The sequence below is a fragment of the Balaenoptera physalus genome (assembly GCF_965194825.1).
Source record: "Balaenoptera physalus genome assembly, chromosome: 3".
NCBI lineage: Eukaryota > Metazoa > Chordata > Mammalia > Artiodactyla > Balaenopteridae > Balaenoptera > Balaenoptera physalus.
The window spans coordinates 51,284,180-51,308,853 of NC_138890.1; the positions used below are offsets into that span (position 1 = coordinate 51,284,180).

Below are 24,674 nucleotides of genomic sequence, written 5' to 3' on the forward strand. Positions count from 1 at the left end.
AACACTCTGTGACATAAATCACAGCAAGATCCTTTTTGACCCACCTCCTAGAGAAATGGAAATAAAAACAAAAATAAACAAATGGGACCTAATGAAACTTAAAAGCTTTTGCACAGCAAATGAAACCGTAAACAAGACGAAAAGACAACCCCAGAATGGGAGAAAATATTTGCAAACGAAACAACTGACAAAGGATTAATCTCCAAAATATACAAGCAGCTCATGGAGCTCAATATCAAAAAAAGAAACAACCCAATCCAAAAATGGGCAGAAGACTTAAATAGACATTTCTCCAAAGAAGATATACAGATTGCCAACAAACACATGAAAGGATGTTCAACATTACACCTTCTTCTTGCTTCTATGCCCACACCCTTCCCTCCAGTCTCTCAGTCCCCATCCTAGGCCAGTTCCTCATTCCTCTGGGAAAATTACAAATCAACTATACTCCAGTAAAGATTATTAAAAAAAAATTGTAACAGCTTCCTTACTGATTGACTAGATTCATCTTCCTATTTAAATGCTGATGTTTGAATCCTCTTTGCCTTGTCCTGGGCTTACCTACCTTCTATGACAGGGACTTTGCTATCTTTAAGGTAATCCAGTTAATCTTAGATAGTTATGATAACTAATAATGATTGAATGACTACTATTAAATTGAACAGTATGAAACTGCTGTCCCTGTAGGAGAAAAATAGTCAAAGAGGGGCAATTTCATATGGTTCAACTTAACATGCACTGGGTGCATAGCTGTGCACTGTACAATATATTATCTCATTTAATCTCCACAACCGCCATGTAAAAGAATTCTAATTTTACAGCTAAGCAAAGTGAGGTCCAGGGAAACTGAATAATTTACACACCACCTCTTAAGCACTATGGGTATTGCTTTTTTTTTTTTTTTTTGGCCTCGCTCTGAGGCGATCTTAGTTCTCCAACCAGGGATCAAACGCAGGGCCCTGGAAGTGATAGCGCCAAGTCCTAACCACTGGACCACCAGGGAATTCCCGGGTGTTGCCTTCTTATAATAACTTCTGTCTCAACCTGCTGGCTTGTCTGGCTCTCTGGATCCTCCCTGAACAAGCTGGCACACTCCACCCACGACAGCCTTTCAAAGCTTCCTCCTAATTGAACATACTCAGTTCTCTCACCATTGATATTAACAGGAGCGATGAACAGTTGGGGGCCTGTGGAGACCTCTTCACCCAGCACTGGGATTTGTGGTGGCCACTGATATGCTAACCAGCCCATTCCCATTCAAGCAGGTCCTGAATTTCCAAAAAGGTGCCTCACAAAACACCTTTCCACAAATACCTCTCCTTCACCCAGCTGATTCCTTGCTGTGTCCTACTTCTTTCCTTTACTCCCCCTCTTTACCTCCAAACTCAGAGTCTTAAAATCACCTGTGGACCTATCAGTTCCACTCGTGGGTATATACTCAGAAGAACTGAAAACACATGTCCACAGAAAGACTTGTACACAAATGCTCATAACAGCCCCAAAGTGAAAACAACCTAAATGCCCATCAACTAATAAATGGGTAAACAAAATGTGGTATATCTATAAAATGGAACATTATTCAGCCATAAAAAAGAATGAAGTTCTGATACATGCTGCAATATGGATGAACCTTGAAAACATTATGCTAAGTGAAAGTAGTCAGACACAAAAGGTCACATAGTGTATAATTCTATTCATATGAAATGTCCAGAATAGGTAAATCCATAGAGAGAGAAAGTAGAGTAGTGGCCACCAGAGGATGAGAAAACAGATTAGTGGTGGCACAACATAACGAATATACCAAAACCCACTGAATTATATATTTTAAAAAGATGAATTTCCCAGGCGGTCCAATGGTTAGGACTCCAAGCTCCCACTGCAGAGGGCACGGGTTTGCTCCCTGATTGGGGAAATAAGAGCCCGCATGCGGTGTGGCACAGCCAAAAAAAAAAGATGAATTTTTATGTAATGTGAATTATATCTCAATTAAAAGAATATTTTAAAATCACCTATGATTTGAGTCACCTAACTTTTCAAAGCTTTTCAGTTTTCTTATCTGTGAATGTAGATCTTAGAGTAGAGATTATGCTAAATAAATAGTTCCAGCTATTCTTCTGGGAGGATCCTTTGGCAAGGCTTGTGGTCAGGAACAGAGAAGTCAGCCATTCCCGGTCAGCCCTGCCTCACTCTCAGCCCATCTGGAGTCATGCAACCAGGAGTGTTAGAGATATGTTATTCAACCCTCTTGTTTTGTTCTTAGGAAAATCAGCAAAGCCTTGAGAGAGGACAGGATTTTTTTCAAGGTCATAGAATGAGTCAGTGGCATTGTTGGGTCTACAATCCTGTTTTCTTTTTTCTAGTAGAACATGTTCTGTAGGTCTGGACTACAGAAAGCACTCTCTCCTACCCATACCGGTAGCCCCTGCTTCCAATGAAAGAAGCTTCAAATTTCTTCCACTGACATCTGAAATCAGGCCCATTGAACAGGCATGTTAGGAGGTGACCTGCTACAAATACCAGCTTATCTGTACCTACCCAATAATTAGGACTGAAATTTTTTAGCAGGTTTGACTGTCTCATTCTGGCATATTGAAAAATGAGGTAAAAGTAGATTTCCTGCAAAACAGTTGCTTATATTCCCAGCCAGAACAAAGCCTGGTGGGCATATTATGGGAAAGGACCTGGGCTGGGCTCTTTTGGAGGTTTTTTAAAAGAGGTAAAGCTTTACCCCTATTCTCGAAGAGGCTGAGTTTGGTGAGAGTACAAATATGTAGAAATAACACAGCCTAGAATGTAGAAACTCCCATCGAAATGGAAGCAAACCAATAGTTTGGGGTTCTAAGTAAGAAAAGTCTAACTGGAGCACCAAAGAATCCATGGAGGGAATGGCATTTGGACTGGGTAGTAAGGGACAGGCTGAGGGCACAGAAAGAATGAAGGGGCAAAAGCCAGAGAGAATGAGAAACACTAGGGTGGAGCTTAGAGTATGTGTAGAGAAACTGTGCAAAACAAAGTAAGGAGGAATATTGGGGCCAAATTTTGGAGTGCTCTTAATGCCAGGATTAAGAAAGACTGCTCAATTTTTGAGGGGTGGGGTAGGGGTAAGAACAGCTTCATGCACTCTGATACAGCCTTGGAGAGCAAAATTTGCATTATTTGTCCAAACACTTAGACAGCTGTAAGCTCTTTGGGCCTGGGATTTCACTTCTAGATGTTTTCACTAAGAAATATGAGTGTTCATTACAGCATTATTGACAATACTAGAAAATTAGAAACAACATAAATATCTAACTGTGGAGCAGTGGTTCTCAACAGGAGTGATTTGACCCCCAGGGGACATTTGGAAACATCTGGAGACATTTTTGATTGCCACGACTTGAGGGGAGGTGCTACTGGCATCTAGTGGGTAGAGGCCGGGGTGCTGTACTACAATGTACAGGACAGCTTCCCACAACAAAGAATTACTGAGCCCAAAATGTCACTATGGGGACTTCCCTGGTGGCGCAGTGGTTAAGAATCCACCTGCCAATGCAGGGGACACGGGTTCGAGCCCTGGTCCAGGAAGATCCCACGTGCTGGGGAGCAACTAAGCCCGTGAGCCACAACTGCTGACCCCGTGTGCCACAACTACTGAAGCCCACGTGCCTAGAGCCGGTGCTCCGCAACAAGAGAAGTCACCGCAATGAGAAGCCCGTGCACCGCAACGAAGAGTAGCCCCTGCTCGCTGCAACTAGAGAAAGCCTGCGCGCAGCAACGAAGACCCAACGCAGCCAAAAATAAATAAACAAAATAAATAAATTTATTTAAAAAAATTGTCACTATGCCAAGGTTGAGAATATATATATATATATATATATATATATATATATATATATATATATATGACATATATATATATTCTCCAGGAAAATATTTTAAAATATACAAAGAATATTGGTAATGGTAATATCTGGGATTATGTTCGATTTCAATTTTTTCCTTTGTGACTTCCTGTATTTTCTAAATTTTAATCAAGAATATACAGCACTTTGTACTAGCCAGGGCTCTCCAGACAATTGGCTCATGTGGTTATAGAGGTCGAGAAGTCCCACAGTCTTCTGTCTGCAAGCTGGAGAGCCAGGAAAGCCGGTAGTATAATTCAGTCTGAGTCCAAACGCTGAAGGTTTAAGTCCTGGTCTGAGTCCAAGAACCAGGAGTGCCATGTCCAAGGGCAGGAGAAGATGGCTGTCCCAGCTCAAGCACAGGGCCAATTCACCCTTCCCCCACATTTTTGTTCTATTCAGTCTCTTGGTGGGTTGGGGGATGCCCACCTATGGTGGTGAGTGTGAAATTCATTACCTTGTCTACTGACTGAAATGCTAATCTCTTCTGGAAACACCCTCAATGACAAATCCAGAAGTAATGTTTTACCAGCTATCTGGGCATCCCTTAGCCCAGTTGACACATAAAATGAACCATCACAAGCATAATTTAAAAAACATTACTAAGCATCAAGAATTATGCCAGGCAGCCTTGCAAAGCCAAGGGAATCATCCCTGAGAGGTGCCTGCCCTCACTGGAGCTCACAGTATAGACGAGAAGACACATAATAAACAAGGAAACAAAAAGCAAGCAAAATACATTTTAATAGTAATAAAGAAATAAATGGATGACATGACAGGCAGGAATTGGGGAGGGGGTGGTTGAGATAAGACAGCTTCGGGTGACTAGCACGAGCTGAGACCCTGACGCTGAGGAGCTGGCGAGCTGGGGAAGTGCATTCCAGACAGAGGGCTCACGTTAGTTATGGCGGGTGTGTTTGGAAAAGTTGCTGCTGTGGTCCGCCAGACCAAGGGGTCACCTGTGTACACAGTGCTGAATGGGCACAGTATATTTATTACACTCTACAATAAAGGAAGTAATCTACTTTCCACTGAAGTTCATTTACACAGTTCAAAGTGCCAGCCACAGTCTATGATCCTGCACTCCACAGTGTTTACAACACAGACATGCCAGGCTCTCGCATATATATCCATAGTAACTAAAGTGTATTTCATCCAGGAAGAAAGTGCTCTTCTTTTCCTGCCCTAGGGGGTTCGGAGAGACACTCCAATGAGGATTCTGGTATTTTGAGATTCACTGGAGCTGATAACATCCATACTATTGTGTGCATTTCTGACTGACAACCCAAGAAGGTACAGATTGTAGCCAGAAAAAAGCACTTTAAAATGTCAAAAGAAAGATCAGGGGGTTGAAGGAAAATAGATTGGAAAGTTAAGCCTCTACGGAAAGGAGAGAAATGAAAATGTTAACTAAAGGTTACCTCTGAGTGGCAGGATTATGGGTGACTTTAACGGTCTTCTTTGTGTATTTTCTACAGTAAACATGTATTTTGTAGAAGAAGAAAAAACTATGAAAGGTGTTGTTTTTATTTTATTTTTAAATTTTTTTTATTTTTTATTTTTTAAAGGGAACTTTATTTTTATTTATTTATTTATTTATTTATGGCTGTGTTGGGTCTTCATTGCTGCTCAGGTTTTCTCTAGTTGTGGCGAGCGGGGGCTACTGTTCATTGTGGTGCACAGGCTTCTCATTGCGGTGGCTTCTCTTGTTGCGGAGCACGGGCTCTAGGCACATGGGCTTCTGTAGCTGTGGCATGAGGGCTCAGTAGTTGTGTCTCACGGGCTCTAGAGCGCAGGCTCAGTAGTTGTGGCGCACAGGCTTAGCTGCTCCGTGGCTTGTGGGATCTTCCCAGACCAGAGCTCGAACCCGTGTCCCCTGCATTGGCAGGCAGAATCTTAACCACTGCCCCACCAGGGAAGCCCAAAAGGTGTTGTTTTTATAAAGGTCCTTCAAATTCTGAAATCAGAGAATTGTTGAAATCTAAAACTGGGAGAGGCTAGGATGTGGAGATTGTGAAATCAGGGCCCATAACGTACACAAGGGAAACAGGCTGAGTGGTGAGCGTTCAGAGTGAAGCCCTGTACTGGGGAGGCCCTGGGGAAGGGGGTGCAGAAGAGTGGGGCCAGAGGACGGGAGGTGGGTGGGCAGTCCCTCTCAGCTCTAGCCATTCCTGCCACGGAGGAATTGGACACAGAGTTGACTCTCCAAGAGAAGCCAAACGGATCTCTCAAACAGTAAATGGAGGCTTCCATGTCGAATGTTGAAGAAAAATACCATACGGGGCAGAGAAAGCATGTCTATAACAGTCTGATGTCTTGTGCCGGCAGTTTGCAGCCTCTGTTTCAGTGCTTTCTTTTAGTTGAGCCCACCTCCTGCCTTGTGCAGAAACCTCTTCTCCTGTTAGAAGACCAAGGTGAAAAGAAAGCTCTCACCTTCTCCCATCTGGGGCCCAGAAGCATCTGGAACACCCTGATCCTCATAATCCTTGTTCTGAGGAAATATTAATGATTTAATCTCCCAAACTCACTCTCTCTCCTCTGCAGCCACACCAGTGAGATTCACAGACAAGACCCAGAGAAGTCTGGGTTGGAGCAGAACTCATCCTGACTCAGTTTTGTCACAAAAAAAGAGGCCAGCCTCAGCCCCCTCTACAGAAATAGGCAGTAGAATTCCCAGCCATGGGCGAGGTGACGGCGGAGGAGGTGGAGAAGTTCCTGGACTCCAATGTCGGCTTTGCCAAAAAGTACTACAACCTCCGCTATCGGGCCAAGGTCATCTCGGACCTCCTGGGGCCCAGGGAGGCAGCCGTGGACTTCAGCAACTACCACTCGCTGAGCAGCGTGGAGGAGAGTGAAATCATCTTCGACCTCCTGCGGGACTTTCAGGAGAATTTGCAGGCCGAGAAATGCATCTTCAACGTCATGAAGAAGCTGTGTTTCCTCCTGCAGGCAGACCGCATGAGCCTGTTCATGTACAGGGCCCGAAATGGCATCGCGGAGCTGGCCACCCGGCTCTTCAACGTCCACAAGGATGCTGTCCTCGAGGAGTGCCTGGTGGTGCCCGACTCGGAGATCGTGTTCCCCCTGGACATGGGAGTGGTGGGCCACGTCGCACTCTCTAAAAAGGTCGTGAACGTCCCCAACACAGAGGAGGTAACCTCTTCGCCATGAGAGGGAGGGCAGGGACGCATTATTCCATGGGGGTTCTGGGGTGCAAGTGGGATGGGGAGCTGCTAGCCACCAGACTGGGCTGGTGACAACTTGGCACTTTTCTTTCTTTTTTTACTTGTTTACTGATAACTTTCTATTTTGAAAAAAATAATCAAATTTAGAAGAGTTCAAAAATAGTACCAAGAACTGTATATCTTTCATCCAAATTCACCAACTGTTCACAACTTACCATATTTGCTTTATGTCTCCATTTTTTCTGACCCATTCAGAAGTCAACATATCCTTTTAACCACAGGTACTTTGCTGTGTATTTCCAGAACAAGGACATTTCTTACATATCCAAAGTACAATGATCAAATTCAGGAAATGTGACACTGATACAATACTATTATCTAATAAACAGTCCATATTCAGTTTTTGCCAATCATCTCAATGATGCCCACATAGCACTGTCTCTTTAGTCTCCTCCAATCTGAAACAGTTTCTTGATCTATCTTTGTTTTCCATGATGCTTATGTTTTTGAAGGGTGCGGGCCAACTATTCTGTAGAAATGTCCCTCCATTTGGGCTTGTCTGAAGTGTCTTCATGTTTAGATTCAGGCTATGCATTTCTGGCAGGTATATCATAGAGGGAATGTTGTGTTTTTCTTCATGCTTTGCATCGAGGGACATAGGATGGCAGTCTGTCTCATCACGGAAATGTCAAATTGACCACTTGGTTAAACACTTGGCTCTGTCCTCTAAGAGTCCAGGGTTCCGTGGGATTCTCCTGGCAGCTCTGACAAAGACTTCTTTGATCACCTAGAGCAAATCACTTAATGCAGTTCTCCCCATAGCCCTCTGCCAGGGTCAATTCCTACTCATCCTTCAGATCTCAGCTTAAAGTTCACTTCCTCAGGGAGAACCTCCCAGGTCCCTCTGTTAGTTTCCTTCCTAAAACCATCTGTCACAATAAGCCCTGGAGGCCAGGGACCATGCCTGCCTTATTCTTCACTTTACCCCAGGACCCAGCAAATGTCTGGGACAAAGTAGATGCACAGTAAACACTTGGCAAAAAGACTCACAACCAAGTAATTATGCAATAATCCCTTTAACACCTGGGCCTTTGTGGGAAATGGTTTCCTTTGAAGCACACTGGGCTAGATCTCCCGTGGGGTTCATCTCTCCTTGGCCCTCCAGGGGTAAGGGTAATGGTTCTGCACCCAGGGGGCTTCCCTGAGGACTCACCCAACTGGATTAGAGTCTGTTTTCCCTTCAATTCTCTCTAGACTTTAACTGTAGACAACATGGGTTGTCACAGTCTTATAACTGATTATCCCTGTTTTACAGATGATGAAACTGAAATCCAGAAAAGTTAAGTCACTTTCTCCGAGTCACAGAGATAGAAAGTGGCAGAGCAGGGACTTGAATTCAGGCACTCTGGCTGGTGCCCACACCCTTCACTGCTCTGCTGTTCTATACCTCCTCCTTATCTAAAATACAAGGGCATTAAACGAAGTGCAGTTTACAACAGGTCATGTCAAATCGCATGGCAGAAAGTTAAGATGTTAAGCTTTGAGGTCAGATCTGGGTGTGAATCAAGACTCAGTCACTTTCTAAGAACATGGCCTTGGCAAATTGTTTAGCCTGTTTGGGCTCACTTCCTAATTTATAAAATGGAGGGAGATACCTAGTTTCTCTAAGGGCTGTTGTAGGATCAAATGAGGGAATTATTTCTCATCTAGCAAAGTTCTTGGCACACAGTAATGGCTCTTACTGGCAGCTCCTCCTCCTTGTTAATATTATTACTATTTTGTTGTTGCTGTTAAGGATCTATTTACTCTAAGGGATGAAGGCTGTACCAGGTCTGCGTGCGATTTGGAGAAGAATCCAGTCCTGCCCTTCTGGAGCTTTCAGTTTAGATTCTATTTGTGGGGAAAACAGAGAACAGAGGTGCCGAAAGCTTCTATGGACCCTGGTGTTGAGGGATTGAGGATTTAGGAAGGTTCTCTAATTCTAAAATATCCCTAAGAGTTTGCTGAGCTCTGCACTAAGGAACAGCTTGCTGTTTCCTGCTCAGCCCTGAAGTTCACCCTGGAAGTGATGGCTGTGCTTCCCCAGAAGATTTCTGGACATGCAGCCTCCTTGGTGGGTGCCTCAGGCTTGGAATGAAGTCAGTCCAGGTCAGCAAGCCTGCGTCCTCCACACGTGCATGTGTTCTTCCTTGAGATATCGTACTTTATTTGGGCCTTTGCATAGAAACTGGGAGTTGGTTGGAGAAGGAGCAGGAACATGGTGTAGACTGGGGTCTGGGTCATCCCTGAACCACCAACAAGTGATACTCTTAGCCTTTAGCTCCACCCCCACCCCCCAAAACCTGGGACATGCTTATAATCACTGAATTTTAAAAATGTGAAACCATGAACGGAGTTTCCCAGGGTTGTAATGTGGCTCCCATGCCCTAGCACATTCCTACTTATCCTTGGGATCTCCTCAGGGAGACTTGTCATTAGGGCTGCCAGATAAAATATAATATGCCCAGTTAAATTTGAATTTTAGATAAACAAAGAGTACTATTTTAGTATGCGTTTTGTGCCGTCTCAAACTGCCAATAATCAATGTTGTGGTTGGACCAGGCCTCGTGGTTCTTATGATGAATGCAAGATACCCGTCAGCACTAACCATCAGGAAACTTTGAAAAAATAAAGGTTTATTATTTACAAGACCTGAAAATTACATAGCACACCTGGGGCCACACAGGGAGGTCTCAGGTAGAGAGGGAGAGTGGGGTCCAGCCTAGGGTTTTTATGGGGGTTGAGGGTAGGGGCGTAGGCTTTCACAGGCTCACTCTTTATTAATTTAAAACATAAGAGCAGAAATTTAAATCATGGTAAGAGAAATTAGGAAACAAAAAGTGGCCCCAAATGATCAGTTATCGAGATCAACCAAGATCTTCAAAACAAAGGAGCCTCAGTGGGAGGAGGTAGCCCGGCTCTTTATCTCCTGTGAGGCTGACAGCGTGCTTATTTGAGATAGCCAAATAGCCGTCTTTGAGGTGGATGTCTCAGCAATAAAAGCCTAAGTCATGCACTTACATTACAAAAGTGGAAACAAACAAACAAACAAAAAACTACAAAAAGTGTCAAGCTCACACTACCGTACACCCTCTGCAAGATTTACGATATACTGAAAAATTACTTACTTGAAATTCAAACTAAATTAGTCATCCTGTGTTTATCTGCTAAATCTGGCAACCCTACTTGCCATTCGGTATTTGTTTATGTATTTATTCTTTACCCTTTCTCCTTAGGAAAGCCCACAAAGCCTGTTTGTTCCTGTGCGTCTTATTTACCACTGGTCCCCAGACCTAGTCCAGTGCCTGGGACAGAGTGGGTACTCATTACAGTTTATTGAGTGAATGAATAAATGATGGCCCTTTCCCAGTGGGCTGTGATATTGTGATTTATAAAAAGAAATATTTATTTGGTCTTTGTCCTGGTTCCTGGCACAGAACTGATCCTTGTAATTTCCTGAGTGATAGAACCACCTGACACTGAGCTCCTAAATCCCTTGGAATTTCCTAGGTGGTCATTGGTCTTTTGTTCTAATGTGGGGACTCTTGGTGGGCTCCTGGATGGGGGCCGGTCATGAGAAAGATCAAGGCATGATTAGACACTTGGAACTTTCAGCCCATCCCTCATTCTCTTAAGAGGGGAGAGGGGCTGGAAATGGAGTTAATAATCTATCATGCCTTTGTGACGAAACTGCCATAAAAATCCGTAAAAGTACAGGGTTCACAGAGCTTCTGGATTGGTGAACACATGCATGTGCTGGGAGGGTGGCGCATACCCCAATTCCAGGGGGACAGAAGCTCCTGCACGCAGGACCCTTCTGGATCTCACCTTATGTATCTCTTCATCGGACTGTTCACCTGTACCCTTATTATACAATAAACCGGTAAATGTAAATACTTCCCTGAGATCTATGAGCTGTTCTAGCAAGTTATCAAACCCAAGGAGGAGCCTTGATTTATAGTCAGTCAGGCAGAGGTATAGATGGCAACCTGTGACTTGTGATTGGTATCTGAAGTGGGGGCAGTCTTCTGGGACTGAACCCTTTCACTGGTAGGTTCTGATTCTCCAGGTAAACAGTGTCAGAACTGAACTGAATTGTTGGATACCCAGCTAGTGTCAGAGAATTGGCCAGTGTGGAAAAAAACACCTACGCATCTAGTGTGAGAAGTGTTGTGAGTGTGGCAGTAGTGTGAGAGTAAAGGAGAACAATGAGCTTTTTCTAGACACTGACAAATCCCACTTCTGAAGACTGAACCTGAAAACACTGCCATTTCCAGAGACTCTTACATCTGTTGTCTTGCTCTCCTTCCCTCACTATGACACCTGGAACCCAGCATGCCAGGCCGGAAAGAAACCTCGTGGAGGACCTGGTCCAATACTCCAATTTTACCAAAAGGAAAACTGAGGCTCAGAGAGGTTTCGGCTACTGACCGTTTACTGACTGGCTCATGAAGCCACTCAGAGAACAAGTCCCTCCCTCCTGGGGCCCCAGGACACCACCCATCCGGTGGGGGCCTCCTTCACATTATGGTTTGAATTGTGAGTGCATGTTTTACATGATGTCCCCACTGTACAGTGATAACCCATTGATAACTCACCTTTCTTACTGGTCTTGGCATATCCAATGCCTCTCACAGAGCCAATGCTCAGTAAATGTAAGTGAATGAATGAATCAATCCAGCAATGAATCAATCAGTGTATCAATGAATAAATTAATGAATGAATGCAGTGGCTGTGCCATTTACCAGCAGGGGAATAACTGTCTATAAAACAGGGAAGGAGAGAATTTTGTGTGACAGGGCAGATGTGAGAGTTAATGAATTGTCTGGTTCTGGGCCAAGTACATCATTATTATCCAATAAATAGATGTCATCATGGGATACAACAGAGCTTGGCACTGCGAATGTTTGAAAAGAGGAGCTGGGGTTTCCAGGAATGAGAAGCAGTCTTGCATTACATTGGAATAAAATCTAAGCTCTTTACAGTGGCCTCCAAGGCCCTGTCAGATAAGGCCTCTGCCCATCTCTCTGACTTCCTTACCCTCCAATCTCCCTCACTACACTGGTCTTCTTCCTGTTTTTCAGATCAGCCAACTCACTGCCTTCTCCTGGCCTTTGCATTCTCTGTGCTCTCTGCTTGGAATGCATGTCACCTGCCTGGCTCCTCTGAGCCTTCAGCTCTCCGCTTACCTCTTGGAGAAGCGCCCCTACCCACCATGACTGACCAAAGCAGCTTCAATCTGCCACCACTTCCATCACTGTCTATAGCATCATCCAGTTTCTCTCCTTCAAAGCAGCTGTTTACTTGCTTTTTGTCTGCCCACCCCATTTGAATGGAAGCTTCACTAGAGAAAGACATTCACCCCTCTTGTTCACTGCCTAACCTGAGGGTCTAGAACAGTGCCTAGCATGCATTAGAAGGCATCTGTTAATGCTAACTAAATGAATGAATGACTTTGGGCTTTGCTTAGCTCGATTTCTGGTTCCTGGGCTTTAAAATAAACAGTTGGAGCTAAATTGTTTCTAAGGCCCCTCCGTCTCTGATAAGCTGAGGTTCTATGACACGGTTGTTTAGAACACTGTATATGCTGAAAATATAAGGCTGACAATGACTATGCAAACACCAGTCAGTTGGCAGCTGTACTATTTGTGAGAAAGTTCCAGGGCCGAGAACTCAGAGGGAGAGAAGGTACTGGTGGATTTAGTAATATCTGCCTCAGATGAGGGTAAGGCCCAAGTACTGTTTTCCTTGACGGAAGTGAATATTGCAAGACTGAACTGACTTCATGAAATGAATCTGAGCATGCCCCACTCAGGCCTGGGTTTAGGGATTCATCAGTGTCCTTAGAGAGTGACGTGGAAAACCCCTGTGGCTAATGCCTCTTTAGAGGTTTTGCTTAATCCTTGAACACTAATTCAAGTAGAGCACTACAGGCTTCTCTTAATTCCTTTACCCTTCACCTGGTTTGAGACAGCTTCCTGGACAATAGTGCCTGTTTACTGAATCCCACTCCAACTGGAAGAAATTAACAGAGGCACAGCACCACACTCTGAACTTCTACATTGTGGAAAAAATACCACACACCCGGTTCTAGCAAAGCTCTGTGAATTGGCTCCATGAAATACATTTCTCTTCTCAGAACGGCATGAACTGTACATGTCTGGGCTGGCTTGTGTCCAAGCAATGCTGACTGTTGGGAAACATCACAGTGCTACCAGGAAACAGAAAGGTGGATTCTTTGGGATTTAAGACAATTCGGGTTCTGTCTCCCCTTTCTGACCACCCGGACTGCAACGCCCTGTACTGGCCTCCATGTTTGCCTTCAGGGTGAGGTGTGGGGGGGTGTGTGCTCCTCTGTACTTCCACTGCTTTGAGCCAACACTTATGTCCTGCGTTACTATTACTGATTTATCTGTGTGCTGGCCTGAATCTTAGTCTTCTCTGTATCCCTAGTGCTTAGCCTAAGGCCTGACACAAAGTGGGACTTCCATTAAGATTTGTGAAATGGGGGGCTTCCTGGGTGGCGCAGTGGTTAAGAATCTGCCAGCCAACGCAGGGGACACGAGTTCGAGCCCTGGTCCGGGAAGATCCCACATACCGCGGAGCAACTAAGCCCGTGCGCCACAACCGCTGAGCCTGCGCTCTAGAGCCCGCGAGCCACAACTACTGAGTCCACATGTTACAACTACTGAGCCCGTGAGCCACAACTATTGAAGCCCGCACACCTAGAGCCCGTGCTCTGCAACAAGACAAGCCACGGCAATAAGAAGCTCGCACACTGCAACAAAGAGTAGCCCCCGCTCCATGCAACTAGAGGAAGCCCGCGTGCAGCAACAAAGACCCAACTTAGCCAAAAAAAAAAAAAAAAAAATTTGTGAAATGGGGATATCCATTGGACTAAGCTGTGTGGTGCTAGAACTGGATTGCGAAAAAAGCTGAAAGTAACAAATTATTTGGTTCAATGACCTAGACCGAGGTCTGTCCTTATCCAGCCTTGCCTGAAAGGCAGCAGAGCTGAGGGCAGGTTCTGGAATCACACACACAAACAAGTAGTAAGTAACGTTAACTTTCTTGAGTTTCAGTTTCCCCCACTGTAAGATGGACTACTAATGGTCCCATCTCACAGGTTATTGGGAGGAATAAAGTGAGCTGATGCAGGCAAAGCGCCACACACAATACCTGCTAGTGACTGTGATTATTATACTCACTAAGGTCTTTTCCACACTCAAGTTTCTATTTTGGGCGAAACTGCCATCACCTCAAGAGAGCCTTCTCGAAACCTTCCTCCACAGATAAAGTCAACCCTCCGCCCCCATCCTTGGGCCCCTACAGCGCTGTGCTCACATTGTCTCCACAGCCCTTAGTGGGTCGTATTTCAGACTTTCTTCTACTGGATTTTGGAGGTTTCCAGGGCAGAAATCATCTCTAATTGCCTTCCCCCGCTGAAGCGGAGTAGATGGAAATGTCTTCATTCTTTTGTCAACAAGAGAATGGGGAGCTCCCTTACCCTACCCCTACCATGGGCACCTGGGGCTCTGTGTTGTTTTACTGTCTTTGCTCTTCATCTGCCCACTCAGGCTTGTCCCTGTCTTCCTTCAGGATGAGCATTTCTGTGACTTCGTGGACACCCTCACAGAGTATCAGACTAAGAACATCTTGGCGTCTCCCATAATGAATGGGAAGGACGTGGTGGCCATAATCATGGCTGTGAATAAAGTGGACGGGCCCCACTTCACCAAGAGAGATGAAGAGGTAAGAATGCTTTAGAAATTGCTGGGGTGGCCATGCTAGCACATTCTCCCAGCTCACAAATCCTCTGACCCTTGCTATTTGGCCTGGCCTCGGTTTCCCCATCTGTAACATAAAGAAGTTAGTGGTCTGATGCTCTGTGAGGAAGGCAGGGCAGGATAATCATTAAGATACTGGACTTTGGAACCGAGAACATAGGGATAATTGTTCTGGTTCTGCTAATATCTGTTTGACTTGGGCATGTTACATAATTTCTCTGAACCTCAGTTTTCTTATTTGTAAAATGGAGATGATTTTTTAGTATCTCTTATATAGAGTATCTATAGTATCTCTTGAGGTAGTTGTGACGACCAAGTAAGATAACATACATAAATGATGTATCACAGGGCCTGCGAACTCAATAAACAGTAGCAATTTTTCATGAATACACCCCTATTAACGTAGACATCCTACATTCTGTGAGTTTTTCCCTCTTATAATGCATCATTTTATGAGTCAGACTTCCATGACCCATCTGCTCAAACTGTCTCAGATGAAGCTTTGAAAATGTTCAGACTTATTTGCTGATGGTAGAAGTGGCCAGAGGAGGAATTTCTCCTTCTCATCTGTTTCCCCTCATGCTGTTTGATTTTCAGATTCTTCTCAAGTACCTCAATTTTGCAAATATAATCATGAAGGTGTTCCACCTGAGTTACTTGCACAGCTGTGAGACTCGGCGCGGCCAGGTAAAGGGCTTGGCTCAAGGGAATGGACTGGACGTGTCCTTTTACTGAAGCACTGATGTGCTCAACTGGAAAGGCAGTGATAATAAAAGTGCCTGGGAACCATCATACTGTCTCTGCTCAGCATCTCTGGGGTGCATGAGGTAGTAGATGTTTGTAAACCTGTATCCCAGAGTGATTGCATGAACAAGCTTTCAAGTCAGGCAGTTTGGATTTGAATCCCTGCTAAGCCATTTACTAGCTCTAAGACCCTGAGCAAATCACTTAACCTCTCCGAGCTTCAGTCTCCCCATTTGAAAAATGGGGAAAATTATGGGATAATGTATGTAGGGCACTTGTGCTCAATCAATGTTTGTTATTATCATTCTTATTAACAACCTAGGAGATAAAAGAAATGGGAAGAGTTGGACCCAGTAGAAGCTGCCCAGTTATTCACCTCTGAACCTCAGTTTCTCCATCTATAAAATGGGGACAATTATTGTATCTCTTAGTTATTGTGAGCTGCTGCTCTGTGCCTCAGAAACATTGACTATGTTTTTGTATTTTTTCAGATACTACTGTGGTCTGGGAGCAAAGTCTTTGAAGAACTTACGGACATTGAGAGGCAGTTCCACAAAGCCCTGTACACAGTCCGAGCCTTCCTCAACTGTGACAGATACTCCGTGGGGCTCTTGGACATGACCAAGCAGAAGGTGAGAAGGCTTCAGGAGCAGACATTTCCAAGAACAGGTTAAATATATACCAGGTGGAGCCCAGACTTCTGTCACAAATTCAGTGCTCAGGGAAGAGGCTGGGAGGATGTGGATGGTTGTGAAAAGATTTTCATAGGTCTTTTACACTGAGGAGAGGACTACCAACCTTCAAAGAGGAAAAGTCATTCTAGGGCACAGGGGAGTAATAATAACCTGTATTTTCCCTTGTCTGTTGGAAAAAAATGAGTATGTGAGAAGAAGGCGTGATGAGGTGGTAAAGGTAGGTGATAAAGAAGTTTCCATGCAGGATGAAAGTCCAGAAAGAAGAAAGTTGCCAACTTCAGGAATTTTCAGAAAATGCACTCAAAGGTGGGCAGAAACCTTTCCTATGGTGTATGGAGCCCAGGGCTCATCCAGGCAATTGAAGTGGACGCATATGCTTAGATCTGGTCCCTCAGAATGCTCTGGGGCCATGTTGGCTAAGGCGGCAGAGACTCAACTGGCCCCCAGTCATGTTCTTCAGCTAGCTTTTCCCAAACCAACTCTCCCATTGCTCTTTCTCTACCTGTCTCTGCCTCCTGGAGCTAATCATTTTCTGCCTTGGAACAGAGTTCCAGAGTTATCTAGATATGTGATTTCCTCTCCCAAAGTCCCAAGATCCCTGTCGGTTTCATTTTGCGTGCTTTGTCATGCTGCGTGTGGTACACAGCCCAGTGGAGACCCTCCAAATATTTGGTCGAATGAATAAATGAATTGCAGGATCTGGGGTTGGAAAAGACCTTAGGTCTAGTCCAGAGGCTCCCAAATGTGACAGTAAATTAGAATCTTCTGAAGAACTGTTTAAAAATTGCTGGGCTAATCATCAAAAAGTCTACAAACAATAAATACTGGAGAGGGTGTGAAGAAAAGGGAACCCTCCTACACCATTGGTGGGAATGTAAATTGGTACAGCTGCTATGGAGAAGAGTACGGAGGTTCCTCAGAAAACTAAAAATAAAATTACCATATGATCCAGCAATCCCACTCCTGGGCATATATCCAGACAAAACTATAATTCAAAAAGATACATGCACCCCTATGTTCATAGCAGCATTATTCACAATAACCAAGACATGGAAGCAACCTAAATGTCCATCGACAGAGGAATGGATAAAGAAGATGTGGTACATATATACAATGGAATATTACTCAGCCATAAAAAAGAATGAAATAATGCCATTTGCAGCAACATGGATGGACCTAGAGATTATTATACTAAGTGAAGTAAGTCAGAGAAAGACAAATATCATATGATATCACTTATATGTGGAATCTAAAAAAAAAAAATGACACAAATGAACTTATTTACGAAACAGAAACAGACTCACAGACTTCAAAAACAAACTTATGGTTACCAAAGGGGAAATGTGGAGAGGAGGGATAAATTAGGAGTTTGGGATTAACATATACACACTACTATATATAAAATAGATAATCAACAAGGACCTGCTGTATAGCACAGGGAAATCTACTCAATATTCCATAATAACCTCTATGGGAAAAGAATCTGAAAAAGAATGGATATATGTATATATATAATGGAATCACTTAGCTGTACACCTGAAATTAATACAACATTGTAAATCAACTATACTCCAATAGAAAATAAAAATTAAATTAAAAAAAGAATAAATAGAAAATCTAACTAGACCTATAACAAATAAAGAGATCGACTTAGCAATTAAAAAAAACTTCCTACAAAGAAAAGCCCACAGCCAGATATTTTCACTGATGAATTCCACCAAATATTCAAAGAAAAATTAATGCCAATACTTCACAAACTCTTACAAAAATAAAAGAGGATGGAACATTTCCCTACTCATTCTGTGAGGCCAGTATTACCCTGATACCGAAGATATCACAAGAAAAAACCCTACAGACCAAAAACCCTACAGAATACAGATGCAACAAATCTTCAACAAAATACTAGCAAAATAAAAACCGTGGTCACATATAAAAACCATGGTCAATTGATTTTCAACAAGGGTGCCAAGACCATTCAAAGGGGAAAGAACAGTCCTTTTAACAAATGGTGCTGGAACAACTGGATATCCACATGCTAAAGAATGAATTTGGGGTCCTACTTCACATCATATACAAAAATTAATTTGAAATGGAGCACAAACCTTAAACTATAAAATCTCTTAGAAGAAAACATAGATGTAAATCTTTGTGGCCTTGGATTAGGCAACAGTTTCTTGGATATGACATCAAAAGCACTAGCAACCAAAGGAAAACCAGATAAATTGGGCTCCATCAAAATTTAAAACATTTGTGCTTGAAAGGACACTAATGAAGAAAGTGAAAATACAATCCATAGAATAGGAGAAAATATTTGCAAATCATATGTCTGATAAAGGTCTAGTATGTACAATATAAAAAGAACTCTTAAAATTAGGAGTATGGACAGACTTAGAGAACGAACTTATGGTTACCAAGGCGGAAGGGTGGGGAGAAGGGATAGTTAGGGAGTTTGAGATAGACGTGTACACACTGCTGTCTTTAAAATGGATAACCAGGTGGGTCTCTACCCGGGACATGGGGAAAGTGAGGGGCCTGCGGGCCTGGGTGCACCAGGCTGCCGTGAGGCCCACAGGGGAGGCCACGCCCGGCCCCGGGCCCCCACACGGGAGGCAGCCCCTCGGCAGGCCTCGGCTGGCGGAGCCGGGGGGACGGAGTGGGCCTTCATGAATGCCAGTGTCTTTGCTGGGACCACGAAAGGCCCCAGTGCCTTGGTGCAGAAGCTGGGCATAGACGCAAGGGGCACCACCTCCATCAGGAGAGGTGCCAAGGCCACGGCTGTTTTGCCCAAGAAGGAGAAGCTGAAGCTGAGGCGTGAGAGGTGGCTGTAGAGGGATGCAGTTTCGATCCCTGGTCTGGGAACTAATCCCATATGCAGCGGGGCAACTAAGCCTACGCGCTGCAAATACTGAGCCTGCGCGCTCGGCGCCACAACCAGAGAGAAGCCTGTGCACCACAACGAAGAGCCCACGTGCCACAAGGAAGAGCCAGCGCAGCCAAAATAAAATTTAAAAAAATAAATTAAATAAAATAAAATGGATAACCACCAAGGACCTACTGTATAGCACAGGGAACTCTGCTCAACGTTATGTGGCAGCCTGGCTGAGTCACTCTGCTGTGCACCTGAAACTATCACAACATTGTTAATCGGCTATACTCCAATATAAAAGAAAAAGTTTAAAAAAAATTAGGAGTATGGGATTAACAGATATGAATTATTATATGTAAATAGATAAGCAACAAGGATTTACTGTATAGCACAGGGAACTATACTCAATATCTTGTGATAACCTATAATGGAAAAATATATATATATATCAATCACTTTGCTGCATACCTGAAACTAACACAAAATAGTAAATCCACTATACTTCAATTTTTTTTTAAAGTTTGATGTTTTGCTCATGAAGGAAAAAAAAAAAAAAAAACCTCCTACAACTCAACAATAAAAAGATAACTCAATTTAAAAAAATAAAGTAAAATGAAATAAATAAACATTGCTGGGTTACACGATAGTCTGCCTTTTTTACATAATGTTCTGTGAACATAATTTTTATCAGTACATGTGGATTTTTTTAAGACAACATATATACACATAACATACACACAGAAAAGAGCACTAATTACAGGAGAATAGTTCGATGAATTACCACAGAATGAACATCCCACTTTACCACCAAGATCAAGAAATAGAACATAACTGGCCCCTCAGAAGCCCCTTTCTTACCCCTTTCCAGTAACTCCCACCCCTTCCTCCCTAAAGGTAACCACTATCTGACCTTTAAAGCTATGTTAGTTTTGCCTATTTTTGAAGTTCATATAAGTGGAATCATATAAATACATACTCTTTTGCGTCTGGCTTCTTTTGATCAGCATTTGGGTTGTAAGATTCATTCTTATTGCTCCTCATAGCATTAGTTCATTAATTTTCATTCTTGTGGAATATTCCATTATATGAATAATCTGCAAAGTATTTATTTATTCTACTCTTGATGGACATTTGCATTTTCAGGTTTGGGCTTTTATGAATATTGCTATTATGAACACTCTAGTACATATTTTTTGGTACAAAGTTGTACCCATTTCCCATTTCAGTTAGGTATTTACCTGGGAGTAGAAATTCTGGGTAATAGCTTTTTTTTTTTTTTTAATATTTATTTATTCATGGCCACGTCAGGTCTTAGTTGCGGCCTGCAGGATCTTTCCTTGTGGTGCACGGGCTTCTCTCTAGTTGTGGTGCATGGGTTCCAGAGCACGTGGGCTCGGTAGTTTGCGACGCACAGGCTCTCTAGTTGAGGCACGCGGTCTCAGTAGTTGTGGCACACAGGCTTAGTTGCCCCGTGGCATGTGGGATCTCAGTTCCCTGACCAGGGATCGAACCTGCGTCCCCTGCATTGGAAGGCAGATTGTCAACCACTGGACCACCAGGGAAGTCCTTAGCTTTTTTTTAAATTGAAGTACAGTTGATGTACAATATTATATAAGTTACTGGTGTACAATATAGTGATTCACAATTGTTAAAGGTAAGAATTACCTTTAATATTACTCCTCTGGGTAATAGTTTTAATAGATATTGCCAATCTGATTTTCAAAATTATTGTACCATTTTACCCTCCCACTAGCAATGCAGGGGGTGTCCTCACTAATACTTGGTATTGCCATCTTACTAATTTAGCCATTTTGGTGGGTGTGTAGTGTTATCTCTTTGGGTGTTAACATGTGTCACCTAATGACCAGGAAGCTTTATGTTTATTGACCATTTGGATATCTTTTGTGAAGTGCCTGTTCAAGTCTTTTCCCCATTTTTTTTATTCTATTGTATGTTTTTATCTTACTTATTTGTCAGAGTTCTTAACAAATGCTGGATATGGGTCCTCTGTTGAATGCAACATTGCAAGTATCTTCTCCCATACTGTGCTCTCATTATCTTATGTTTTGATAAATGTAAGTTTTAAATTATATTGTAGCCTAATTTATCAATCTTTTCCTTTATGGTTATTGGTTTTTATGCCCTATTTAAGAAATCTTTCCTGGCCCCAAGGTGATAAAGATATTCACCTATGTTAACTTCTAAAAGCCTTATTGTTTGAACTTTCACATACAGCTCTACAATCTACCTAACATTTCTAAAATGTATAGCATGAAGTAATGTCAATATTAATTTTTCCCATATAGATATCCAATTGACCAGTACTTGAAAAGACCATCCTTCTCCCCCACAGTTCTACTGAAAAGACCATCGTTCTCTATCATACCTCTATCATCAATCAAGTGTCCATATATTGGGTCTGTTTCCGGACTCTCTATTTTGTTCCCTTGGTATATTTATCTATTCTTCTGCAATACCATACTGTCTTATTTATAGTACCTCTATAAAATATCTTGATATGCAGTGGTAAAAGACCTCTAAGTTTGTTGTCATTATATACTAGAGTTTTTCATCATGTTTTACGTCTCTTACACTCCTTTCTGTATTTCCCGCCCTTTTATATTTTTGTTTTTTAGTTTGAATATTTCTTCTGATCTATCCATGAATCTTCAGTTGTGTCTAATTGGCTGTTAAAACTATCTATTGAGTTCTTAATTTCAGGTATTTTTCAATTTTAGAATTTCCATTTCATCTTTCTTGAGGTTTCCAGTGCTCTTCTAAAATTCTCTATTCTGTATTTGATTTCTTGGACGTAATCAGTTATTTTAGAGTCTGGGTCTGAGAGCTATAATATCTGTGGATATATTCTATGGCTGTCTTTCTATAGTCTGTTTTATCTCTTGATTTTCAGTTAATCCTTATCTTGTACATGACTATTTATTTTTGTTTGAACATTAGAGACATGTATAATACATTTTAGAGATGATTTGAAACTCTGGGCAATGTTATATTCCTCCAAAGGGGATTTATGTTACTTCTGGCTAGCGGTTGAGATAAAGGCAGAGCATCCGAATCCAATCAGGGATTGAGCTGATTTGAAGCTGGTCTTCAGTTTTTGCAAGGGATGTTCTGTTTCTGATTCACTTTTACTCCTAGGGTATAAACCTTTAAGAAGGGCCGGCTGAAACCTGGGTTGATTTCAAGGGTCCCTCCTCCTTGGCAGGCCCTGAATTCCAATTTTATCCTACTAGCCCAGTAAGTCTGCGCAGCTTCCCAGCGGCTCCCACAGCATCTTTGGTATCAGTAAGGGGATCAAGAGGAAAAGCTGAATCAGACATTAGGCTCACATCTCTGGGCTTCCCTTCTCTGTGGGATCTTGGCCCATCAAGTCCTTGCTGCCTTGCTAGCTCTATGATTCCTTCAAACAAATGTTTATATACACATATGCACACATACACGTATACAGTCCAGATTTCATAATAATTCTCAGTTCGAGGACTGGTCTGAAACAAACTGGCCACCATTAATAGGAGGAGAAATCCTCTTTCTTTGTTCTTTAATCCACATAGATTTACCTCATTCTTCTAAATAGTATGGATATACCATAATTAATTTATCCTTTCCCCTATTTCTGGGCATTTAAATCATTTCTAAATAGTCTTGCAATTAAAGACAATGCTATAATGAACAACCTTGGAGTTAAATTCCTGCACACTTGACAGAGACTATCTACTATCTATAGGACAAAGCTGTGGAAGTAGATTACCAAGAAAAAATTTTTATTTTGCTTTCCCCAAATTTTCCCTCTAAAGGCTAAATCATTTTATACTCACTCGCACTGCATGAGAATTCCATTTCTCCAAACTCCTGCCAATTCTGTATATCATAAATCTTTTTATTTTTCTTACTTAAATGGGCAAAAAATGTTATTGTTTTTTTCTAATTGTTTTTTCACTGATTACCAAGTGAGGGTAAATACATTTATATGTTTATTTGTGAGTTAATTTTCTTTCTTCCATATATTGCCCAGATTTTTCTGGGCAATATATGCCCATTTTTCCACCTTTAAAATTGAATTCTTTGTCTATTTCTTATTAAAATATAGGACTGCTTTATCTATGATATAGACTATATCTCTGTCACACAGGCTGCAACCATATTTTCCCTTTCTGTGGATTATATTTTAACTTTGTTTATGGCATCTTTCATCATACAGAAGATTTAAATTTTCTTTTATGGCTTCTGCGTTTTGAATTTTGTTTAAGAAAGACTTCCTCAACCTTAATATTATAGTCTGAAATAATCTGATGTGTTTTGATTAATATATTTTCATCTTTCACTCATCTTTTGAAATTATTAATATGTTATGGTATACGGTAGGGATAAATTTTGTGCCCACCTCATAATTCCCCATTTAAAGAACAGTCTACCCTTTCTCCACTGTTTTGAAATGCCACCATTTTGATATGCCATTTTACCATATAACAGATTTCCATATACTCATGGGTTTATTATTCTGATTTTTGCCTTTAAAATAGCTCCCTAAGTGATTCTGGTGCAGTTGGGCCATATACTGATTTTAGGGAACCTCTGGCTCTATTGCAACTGTCCATTTGATTTTTGTAAATTCTTGAATCAAGTATTTTGCCAAATATGGCTAAATCCAGCAATAAGCACTTTGATACTCCTTCAGGAAGTAGCAAATGAATTCATACAAATGAATGGTTCTATTTTTTAATCAAAAGAATTTCTGAGTAGTTGAATTCAAAAGAAATTTGGAGGTGCAAACTGAGCACCATTTTAAGGCGTTCAGTTTGCACCTTAAAGGATCTGAACACAGCTCTGAGCTGCAGTGTTCTGCCCTCTGTTTCTTTTGAACTCCCCCTCAAAAGGGAAAGTCACATTTAAGCAAGAATATCCTGACTTAGTCATCCCCAATAGATGGAACAATCTAGCAATGAGAAGTGGGCTGGGCTGCCTATAATCACTCTAAGAACCTACCTCCACCTCCCCTCACACCGCCCCACCAAAGGTAGCTAAGCTCTTACCTGAAGTATTGACATTATGAAAAAAGTCAATAAAGGTCACTGAATTGTACACTTAAACTGGGTGAATCATATGGTATATGAATTATATCTCAAAAAAGCTGTTTAGAAATAAAAGAGAGAGAGAGATTGAGACAGAGGAAGGCAAGCATAAACATGCCCCACATTCCACCCAACCCTTTGTTTACAACATCTGCTTCTCCTTGGGACAATCTTCAGAATCACTCAGAGTTTGACCTTGACAGTGTCAGCCCCATGTCCTTCTTCTGGACTCCTCTAACATTTGTGTTCTCCTTTTATTACTGTTTTGGTTCTTACCCCATGTACCTTACTAAAGTTACTTGAGGGCTTAATTCTCTCCTGCATGACATAGCAGATTCCTCCAGGGCATAAACTTTGCCTTGTCCATCTCTCTCTATCTAGCAGCAAGCA

The 24,674-nt window shown here is 42.3% G+C and overlaps 1 protein-coding gene across 1 annotated transcript in view; it reads left to right on the forward strand.

The window, feature by feature from the left end:
• Positions 1-3,894: 3,894 nt before the first annotated feature.
• PDE6A (phosphodiesterase 6A) overlaps positions 3,895-24,674 on the forward strand; it is a 65,960-nt gene continuing 45,180 nt past the window's right edge. The window contains exons 1-4 of the mRNA XM_082454351.1: positions 3,895-7,034; positions 14,705-14,857; positions 15,490-15,579; positions 16,128-16,268. Coding sequence (XP_082310477.1) covers positions 6,561-7,034; positions 14,705-14,857; positions 15,490-15,579; positions 16,128-16,268 — 858 coding nt within the window. The 5' untranslated portion in view covers positions 3,895-6,560. The remainder of the gene's footprint in view (positions 7,035-14,704; positions 14,858-15,489; positions 15,580-16,127; positions 16,269-24,674) is intronic.